The following is a 10,085-nucleotide window of genomic DNA, read 5'->3' on the forward strand; positions in this document are numbered from 1 at the left end:
GGCCTGTTAGGATTACTTACTGATTAATATCAACTTGTCATTTAATGAAACAGGGACCAGACAAAGCCTGCAGTGAAAAGAAGGTAGTGAAGTCAGGAGTCTCTACTTTTCACAAGCTGTGGTTTCTTCTCGGCCACAGAAAGCATTTCACATGCAGTCAATTGTGCCTATGCTCCCAACAAACACTGTCCTTAGTCCTGCATTTTATTTTTTGCTTGGCAGTATTATGAACTTTTCACTTCCAATTATCCCCAAAGCACCACCCAAAATAAAGAGACAGTTTACCTGTTAGCAGTGCATCAGACAGCAGGAAGTCTGTGTAGATATTTTTTATTGAAATAAACATGTTTAAAGACATGGGAAATCTATTCCAAATCAGTTATTAACCTCTAAATGGGGAACTAAATTACATTCAAAAGAGGGAAAATACCTGGTTTTATTCAAGGTTTGCTGAATCTTTTTGGCAACTTTTTAATTAATTCAGATGCCTTTTCAGCCTTCACAGTTAGGTATAGTGAGTGCTGAACTGAAAGATGGCAAGGCAGTTGTTTATGATCAAACGAAGCATGAACTATATTAATATTACCCTGGACTTTTTATCCTAGCAGATTTTAAATCCCCTTTTCAAGGAATGCTTGACCTTCAAATTTGAGGCCCTATATCACAATTTTCTGCATTCATCGTATGTTAGGCAACTCAAAGTAGGCTACAAGGTTATTATTTCTAACTAACGAATTTCGGTTGTTTTCAAAATCCGCATCTGTTCATTTTGTCAACTCTGCATTGCAGAGAAGTCTTACTTAGCGTGCTCTCCCAGCCTGGCTCTCGCAAACAGAGCCACTACAGTCTTTAACTGTATTCACTCGCAGAGAAGGAGGGGAAACCCTGCCAACCAAACAGGCGATTCTGGGTGTCAAGCCCCCGGGGACGGCTAAATCTCAGGGCTCCCCAGTCTGGGAGCTGTCCTTGGTGCTGCCTGAGCCGTAGAGAGCCCGAGCGCCTTACCTTCTGCCCCTGCGGAAGCTGCAGACGTCCCCCACACGTTAAGCAGAATGTATCGCCATATCCTACTTTTTATAGAAATAATTACCCTAGCCCATTCTCTTTGTCCCCTTCCCTAACCCTTCGGCCGACCGTTCCTCAAAGTCTGTACCCCTCGCCCCTTTTCTAGGCCCAACTCCCCTGCGCTTACTCCTACCGCTTTAATAAAAAGATTGGGGGAAGGGGAGGGAGGCTTGTGAAGAAGAGGGTGGGGGAGGGAGAAAAGAAAAGGAGGGGGAGGGGGAGAAAGGAAAAGGGGTGGAGGAAAGAATAAGAAGCAAAAGGTCCAGGAGGAAGGGGCTGAAGGGTGAGTGGGACTAAGAAAGGCTAGAAGTGAGAGAGAGAAGTCTCAAAGGAGAGAAGTGATTAAGCACAGAAGATGGGCAAAGGAAAAAAGTAATGGAGAAAGAACAGAAAGAAGGAAAAGCCGTGAGGATAAGAGTGGAGAGAGCTAAAGAACAAGGGGACCAGGGTTTCTGGGGAAGAGCCGCCTGAAAGGCGGGAGAGATGACTAGACAAAGGAAGGGCGTTGGATGGATGTTCGCACCGAGAGAATAAAATGCTATCCGAAGGTGAAAAGAAAAGGAGGGAAGGAGATTGCGGGGCGACAAGTGGTCTGCAACTGAAAGGGGAGCTATGGGGGAGGGACCGGTCCAGGACAGCAAAGTCCCGGGTCCGTTGCGGCACCAGCCCACGTGGAGCCGGCGCTGAATCACCGCTAAGCCGCCCCCCTACCCCCACCCCCACACCCCAGCCCGGGTTGCCCGCAGTCTCCGCCTCCTCGGCCGCCGCCTCCACGGGGCGGGGCCCTGGCCCGGGACCAGCCGCCGCGGCTATAAATGGGCTGCAGCTAGGCCGGCAGAACGCTGTGACAGCCACGCACCCCAAGGCCACCAAGATGAGCTACACGTTGGACGCGCTGGGCAACCCGTCCGCCTACCGGCGGGTAACGGAGACCCGCTCAAGCTTCAGCCGCGTTAGCGGCTCCCCGTCCAGCGGCTTCCGCTCGCAGTCGTGGTCCCGAGGCTCGCCCAGCACGGTGTCCTCGTCCTACAAGCGCAGCGCGCTTGCCCCGCGCCTCGCCTACAGCTCGGCCATGCTCAGCTCGGCCGAGAGCAGTCTCGACTTTAGCCAGTCCTCATCTCTGCTCAACGGCGGCTCCGGGCCCGGCGGCGACTTCAAGCTGTCCCGCTCCAACGAGAAGGAGCAGCTGCAGGGGTTGAACGACCGCTTCGCGGGCTACATCGAGAAGGTGCACTACCTGGAGCAACAGAACAAGGAGATCGAGGCGGAGATCCAGGCCCTGCGGCAGAAGCAGGCTTCGCACGCCCAGCTGGGAGACGCGTACGATCAGGAGATCCGCGAGCTGCGCGCCACGCTCGAGCTTGTGAACCACGAGAAGGCACAGGTTCAGCTGGACTCAGACCACCTGGAGGAGGACATCCACCGGCTCAAGGAGCGCTTCGAGGAGGAGGCCCGGCTGCGCGACGACACCGAAGCCGCTATCCGCGCGCTGCGCAAAGACATAGAGGAGGCGTCGATGGTGAAGGTGGAGCTGGACAAGAAGGTACAGTCGCTGCAGGACGAAGTGGCCTTCCTGCGGAGCAATCACGAGGAGGAGGTGGCAGACCTGCTGGCCCAGATCCAGGCGTCGCACATCAGCGTGGAGCGCAAAGACTACCTGAAGACAGACATCTCGTCGGCGCTGAAGGAGATCCGCTCCCAGCTCGAGTGCCACTCCGACCAAAACATGCACCAGGCCGAAGAGTGGTTTAAGTGTCGCTACGCCAAGCTCACCGAGGCGGCTGAACATAACAAGGAGGCCATCCGATCTGCCAAAGAGGAGATCGCCGAGTACCGGCGCCAGCTGCAGTCCAAGAGTATCGAGCTGGAATCGGTGCGCGGCACGAAGGAATCCCTAGAGCGGCAGCTCAGCGACATCGAGGAGCGCCACAACCACGACCTCAGCAGCTACCAGGTAAGAACCGCGGCTGCGTGGCCAGCCTGCGCCAGCGCCAGCGCCGCGCGCCCCCGACATTCGCGCGCGTGCCCATCGCCCTCTCCGTCGCGCTCCCTGGTGGCCACTCGCCTGTGAGCGCGCGCGCACAAACCCAAGTTAGTTACTGCGAGGTGTCCTCGCCCGTCCGAATCCCGACCACATTCCTCCTCCATCCAATCAAACCCTCTTAGTTAAGAGTCCTGACCTTAAATAAATAAATAAATAAATAAATAAATGCTTCTTTTTTTTTTTCTAGGAATTTTTAGTTTTGGGCGTTTAAAGTAGTCGATAAAGCAAGCAACTTTAGGATAGCTTTTGCAGAAACGCACGTATTCTCTGCTTTCAGAGTTTTGATCACAAGAACTCTCAAAACTGGCGTCGGTCCAAAGAGCTCAGATGGGAAGAGCAGTGTCAATCGTGGGTTTCCCCATGCATGGCATGTTTTTTTGTTGAGACATTCTAGTTTGAGTGGTCTCAAGGCATGGGTTAGTCCAGGAAGTCTTATTAATCTTGTTTCTTTGTGTGAGAATTATTAAAATCTGAGAATTCCTCAGATTTAAATAATAATAATAATAATAAACCTGTAGGGCGATAACCAAAAGATTTGCAACGCTAGAGGGGGGCGAGGGAGAGGGGTGAACGAGAGGAAGGAGTGAAAGGAAGCTGCGATTTGGAAGTATGGGTCTACAGAGACTCCCTGTACCTGTTTCAGGATACCATCCAGCAGTTGGAAAATGAGCTTCGGGGCACAAAGTGGGAAATGGCTCGTCATTTGCGGGAATATCAGGATCTCCTCAATGTCAAGATGGCTCTGGATATCGAGATCGCTGCATACAGGTACGGTCCTCACTGCGGACGTGGCCGCAATACCAACCAACCGCACTGCAGAGGCTGCGGGAGATAGAACCTTCACTACTTAAAACAGGCTGGTTGCGGGGGGCTTAAAGCAGCAACTGGTTTTCTTAATTAAGAACTTTTTTCTAAAGAATTGCAAATGTGGTTTTACACAGTTTACACACAACTTTAAAAGAATAAACATTAGTTGAAATAAAGTGTTCGGAATTACATGTAGGGGGGCTGAAGAATTTCACCGTTATCTTTAAATTTTGTATTTTAGTGGAATGTTTTCTACATATTTGAAGCATAAACAGAGATTTAATGTTCAATATTTCACCTGGTGGCTTCAGCTTTTCAACTTTATTATTGTGTCAAGGACAAATACCAGGGCACTCTATTTCTCTTTTTCTCTGTTATAGCTTACTATTGCCATCATCTGGCTGAGAATATAGATTGATACATTGCAATATAAATATATTTATTTTATAGGTATATGTAATTTAGAGGCATTATATAATATATTAGGCTGTACGGTATAGATGATATATCTAGCTATATCCCATATGTATGTGGGTACAGATAAATGTATAGAAAAAAGAGAAAATAACATGTCTACTAATGTAAATTTCCTATTCACTAAGTTCAAAGGGGAGAAACCCTTGATTAAATGGTTTTTATACTCTCAATAAGGCAATTATAATATTACAGAATAAATTACACTCACAGAGCTATCTTTTCAGGAAAGTAGAATAATTATATTAAATTGGCACTGTATGATTGAAATGACAGACCAATTTATGACTTGATACACACATATTAGTGCATAGCTTTAAACTGATATGGTTTAAGTCCTGGAATCTGCTTAGTATTTAAAATTTTTTTTGAATAATTATATTTGCTAAAAAAAATTTAGTATACATACTGAAAGTACAAATGCTCATGGAGGTTGCTAAGTTGTTTCTGGGCACTAGGGAACTTTTTTAGCATACTCATGTTGCACCAAATGGAATGCTGCAAGGTTATGACTTAGAGCTGGGTGTGGTACATTACTGCAGCAAGCAACTGGTTGATGGCCAAGGAGGATCTGTCACTGCCACTGAATATGACACAAAATGTTGGTAATACAGGAATTAAACTAACTTAATGGAATATTTTATTTACGCGATTCCATTTATTCAAAGGTGGCAGCTGCATTACCCATAGTGAAACTCAGGACGTCCAATGAGATTTTAATTCTGTCTTGTCTTTTCTTCTCTCCTCAGAAAGCTTCTGGAGGGTGAAGAGACAAGATTTAGCACATTTGCAGGAAGCATCACTGGGCCACTCTATACATATCGACAGCCCTCTATCACAATATCTAGTAAGATTCAGAAAGCCAAGGTAGAGGCTCCCAAGCTAAAGGTCCAACACAAATTTGTTGAGGAGATCATCGAGGAAACCAAAGTAGAGGATGAGAAGTCAGAAATGGAAGATGCCCTGGCAGCCGCTGCAGAGGAATTGGCAGTTTCCATGAGAGAGGAGAAGGAAGAAGAGGCAGCAGCGAAGGAAGAGGGACAAGAAGCTGAAGAAGAAGTTGTACCTACCAAAAAGTCTCCAGTGAAAGCTACCGCACCAGAAATTAAAGGAGACGAAGAAGGTGAAAAGGAGGAAGGAGAAGGCCAAGAGGAAGAAGAGGAAGAAGAGGAGGGTGCCAAATCAGACCAAGCTGAAGAAGGAGGATCTGAGAAGGAAGGGTCCAGTGAAAAAGAGGAAGGTGAGCAGGAAGAAGGAGAAACAGAGGCCGAAGCTGAAGTTGAGGAAGCTGAAGCCAAGGATGAAAAGAAAACTGAGGAAAAGAGCGAAGAAGTTGCTACCAAAGAGAAGCTGGTGGCAGAACCCAAGGTGGAAAAGCCAGAGAAAGCCAAGTCCCCTGCGCCAAAATCACCAGTGGAAGAGGTGAAACCAAAAGCAGAAGCTGAAGCTGGAAAAGGTGAACAGAAAGCTGAGGAAGAGAAGAAAGAAGAAGCAAAGGAAAGCCCCAAGGAAGAGAAGGTAGAGAAAAAGGAAGAGAAACCAAAAGACATACCAGATAAGAAGAAAGCTGAATCTCCAGTGAAAGAAGTTGTGGAGGAGGCAGTTACTGTCACCAAATCCATAAAGGTGAGGGTGGAGAAAGATGCCAAAGAGGAAGAGAAGCCACAGGAGAAGGAGAAAGCTGAAGAGGAGGGAGGGAGGGAGGAGGAAGGGATCGATAAAGGCTCAAAGGAATCCATGAAGGAAGACATAGCTATAAACGGGGAGGTGGAAGGAAAAAAGGAGGAAGTGCAGGAAACTAAGGAAAAAGTCAGTAGGGGAGAAGAGGAGAAAGGGGTAGTCACAAATGGGTTAGACTTAAGTCCAGCAGATGAAAAGAAGGGGGGTGACAGAAGTGAGGAAAAAGTGGTGGTGACCAAAAAGGTGGAAACAATCACCAGTGAGGGAGGAGATGGTGCTACCAAATACATCACTAAATCCGTAACAGTCACTCAAAAGGTGGAAGAGCATGAAGAGACCTTTGAGGAGAAACTAGTGTCTACTAAAAAGGTAGAAAAGGTCACTTCACATGCTGTAGTAAAGGAAGTCACCCAGAGTGATTAAGATTTGAATCCATCGCAAAAGGTTAAGCCATATGAAAATTTCAAAATGCATGTGATTGACAGCTTCAAAACAGAACGGGTTCTCCCAGGGGGCTCCAGACATTGTATTTTACTTTGTGCAATATGAGGGAACTGCATGCAAGCTCAGGGTGCACCCTCCTCAGTCTTTGGGGGATTCAAATGCATGATATTGTATGTACCTGGGGAATTTGCCAATTTCCTAAGTTATGGGAAGAGGGGCACTTAGGGGGGATGTTTTGAGATGTATTATGCAAAGAAACAACTGAGCCAAAAATAATAAATGAAACACAGAACTCTCTTAGCCTTAAGAAAGCTACATATGAATAATTATGTTTACCTCACTGGTGCATTTAAAATGGACTTTTGTTCATGGGAGAACCTCGTTGACATGCACAGTTTGCAACCTTTTGTTGATTGGTGTTAACCGTCACAGCAGTACTTGCTCAATAAAGGTCATATTGGAAACATAATCTATTGCTTAGTGTCATGCTATTTCAAAGTAAAAATCTTATTTCCTGAACCCTTCTTTCCCTGGAGTAGATTATTTGGGGGATATAAGTGCCCTTCACTTCTTATCATTTTTTCCCTGAGAGTAATTACTTGGAAAAAACAATTGCTGAAAATATTTTCAGGTATCAAAATATTTAGCCCAACCTTCATCCCCAAATTTAAAAAATATATTTTTAAAATAAAAATATTTGATAAAAAAATAAAATGAGTTGGAATGAAGTCCTCAACCCTCAGATATTTCACATCCAAACCAGAACTCAGAGAAAGAACCTCAAGGCAAGAGGGAGCTGTAAAGGAGTCATAATTTGCTCCTTGGAGTTGGGAACTTAGAGGCACTCCTGGCAATTTTAACGGTGCGTCCAGTAGATGCTGGAATGAACATTGCTAACACTCCTAATGCATGATTCCCAGATGTATGGTATATACACACAATTATCTGCATCACTGACTCTTGATTTGATTGATAGAGATTTATACATTTAGCATTTTACCAATTGAGGACAATAATGTAAAAATTAATAATAAAATATTTTTCCTGGAAAAAGCAAAATGAGATTCTGTAACAGAGGTTGAATGTGTTTTTAGATAAAAAAGCAAGATCTTGACCAAGGAAATAACGCTATTTCCTTTTCAAAAGGTATCTGTTTTATATATTTAGCTCATTAGTATATTAACTAGAGTATTATTTTTTCCAAATTCATATTTTTTTTGTTTCTTTTCAATAGGATCAGGCCAATAATATAATCATTGATACTCTTTCTAAAGCTTTTTCAAGACAACCCAATTTTAATTCCTAAAATACCCTGGCAAGTTTTAATGACAATTTGTTTTGTAATCATGTTTCTCAGCCAGTCATTTACCCATCACAATTTTTGCTATATCTGGACATCATTTGTAAAAGTACTTAAGATTTTTTATTTAAAACAAGTCATGTTTTGGGTTATAATACTACTTATCCATTTCTGAAGCAATAACACTGACGCCCAAGTTGAAACAGAATTATTTAACTATAATCTGCAAACTTCACTCTTAGTTGTATAGAAATTTTTTTTTAATGCATGTATTGTAAGGATACAGGATAACTCCTGGAATGGATGGATGAGCCAAGAAACCAGGTGTGGGGAAAGAAAAGCTGGGACAGCTCCCGATATGGAGGGAACAGGAATTATCAACAAACTGTTTTTTCAATGAAAGGGCTGATTGATCTCAGAACTTTGTATAATTTTATTAGAATTTTGGATGCAAAGCATGTATTTGCCTTACATCTTGACCAGCAAAGGGAGGAACATGTTGATTAACAGTTACTCCAAGATTGACTCTCATGATGGAGCAACAGCTCCTCAAAGGTAAGTCTGGGAGATTTAATCAGAACAAGTGGGAGTAGAGGCTAGATTGATGTGATATACTGGTCAAATTTTTTAAATCTCTATTAAATCCATAACCCTTACTATAAAATATTCATCCATCTGTACCTACAATCAGCTCATTTATGAGTGTTGGTTCCTGCATCCTTCACAGCTTAGAACCCACCCACCCCCTTTTTTTTGTGGCATATACTGTTTAAAAATGAAAAGATCAATCAGAAAATCCTCTCTCAGGCCAACTCTAGAGACATTTCCCTTCAGTCCATCATTTTCCTTACAATCTTCTTGTTTTCTTTCCTGAAAGAAAAGAATTTTAGTAATGCTTCCATGCATTTAAAAGAAAAAATACTATTTTGCCCTGTTTAAAAATAATATAACAGCATACATCTGATAAGCCATATAAACATTTCTAATTTATCAAACTGCCTGGTTGATTCATTTATTAATTCAATACTTATTGAGAATTAGAGTCTGGGGATAAAATGGTCTCTTCTAGAATTCACTTATTCTGTTGTCAATGCCACTTGTTACACTATTCATTAAAGAGAAAGCAATTTGAGATGCATGTTTCCAAATGGACACATTTAGGCAAGTGCCAGTGACAGGGAGAGATTACATTTAAATTAAGCATAAGCCTCCTTGTATTTAGAAAATTAGATATTTTTTTCTGGCTGCGATACCTAAAACTGCATTGAGCTGTTGAAAAATAGAATATCTACTTTTCCAGTAGACCGCTTTAGAATACAACTTCATTTTAAATATTTTAAGAAGCACTAAAAGCCAAACCAACTCTCAATTGTCAAATATAAGGAAACTGAGGCACATAAAGTTTTAAAAAAAAAAAACTTTCTCTGAGCCATACAGTTAGTAGTTGAAGTGGGATTTAACCCAGGCAATCTACCTCCAGAGTATATATGCTCAACCTCGGTACTACATTACCCCTAAAGTCTGTCCATAGTCGCCATCTCAACTTTTAAGGAAGTTCAACTATGGTCTTTTCTTTCTTTTCATATTGAGAGAAAGAAAACATATCTATGCCTTGAATCTTTCATTGAATATGTTTACATATCTCCTTACATTTTAAAGAATGAATATGACAGCCACTTCTTTATGGCACCGTGCTTGCATCACAAAGAGAAAAATAAAACACCCAAATGCAAAATATGTTGGTGATTCTTTTTACCACCACAGCACATTGTTTACAAAGTGAGGCAAACACTTTTCCCATGGTAACTTTAGTAGTCAATAGAAGATGAAAGTGTTATTTCTAGCACATTTCCTTCTATTGTCAGTCAGTACAGAGTTTACAAACTTTAGGATATTCATTTCCACAATAAATAGGCTGGTTGTTCCAGTTTGGAGCAATTAAGCAAGTCATTTTTCCTGGCAGTTTTTGCAATTTGCCTAAAAGAAAGAGGAAGCTATTTGTTAGTGAAATATTTTATTGATTCCACACAAAATTCATCTACTTTCTGGGGTCTTCTATCTTTTGACGTCATGCTTTGGAAGAACCACTGGGTTTGAGTTCTATGTAGACAGTAAATACATGTGTCTTGGATCCATCCTATTATCCCTCGTCTTCCATTTCCTTATCTGTAAAATAGGGGTGGTAAAATATTCTTCAAAGGTCTACTATAGTAATTAAATGAGATGGCATCAGTGAAAATGACTAGGCACGTCACTTTCAAAAATGATTAA

General features: G+C 42.9%; 1 protein-coding gene across 1 annotated transcript; it reads left to right on the forward strand.

Annotated features, from left to right (window-relative positions):
* Positions 1 to 1,939: 1,939 nt before the first annotated feature.
* Positions 1,940 to 6,975, forward strand: NEFM (neurofilament medium chain). Its single transcript, XM_077151848.1, has 3 exons — positions 1,940 to 3,019; positions 3,753 to 3,877; positions 5,140 to 6,975. The coding sequence occupies exons 1-3, from the start codon at positions 1,940 to 1,942 to the stop codon at positions 6,491 to 6,493; spliced, it is 2,559 nt and encodes an 852-aa protein (XP_077007963.1). The 3' UTR covers positions 6,494 to 6,975.
* The last annotated feature ends 3,110 nt before the right edge of the window (positions 6,976 to 10,085 follow it).

The sequence above is a fragment of the Tamandua tetradactyla genome, chromosome 3, assembly GCF_023851605.1.
Source record: "Tamandua tetradactyla isolate mTamTet1 chromosome 3, mTamTet1.pri, whole genome shotgun sequence".
NCBI lineage: Eukaryota > Metazoa > Chordata > Mammalia > Pilosa > Myrmecophagidae > Tamandua > Tamandua tetradactyla.

Excerpts from the sequence above, each read along its gene's own strand:
- NEFM (XM_077151848.1), top strand. The coding sequence starts at position 1,940 with ATGAGCTACACGTTGGACGCGCTGGGCAACCCGTCCGCCTACCGGCGG. Across the intron at positions 3,020-3,752 it reads ACGACCTCAGCAGCTACCAG|GATACCATCCAGCAGTTGGA; the intron begins GTAAGAACCGCG and ends TACCTGTTTCAG. Across the intron at positions 3,878-5,139 it reads ATCGAGATCGCTGCATACAG|AAAGCTTCTGGAGGGTGAAG; the intron begins GTACGGTCCTCA and ends TTCTCTCCTCAG.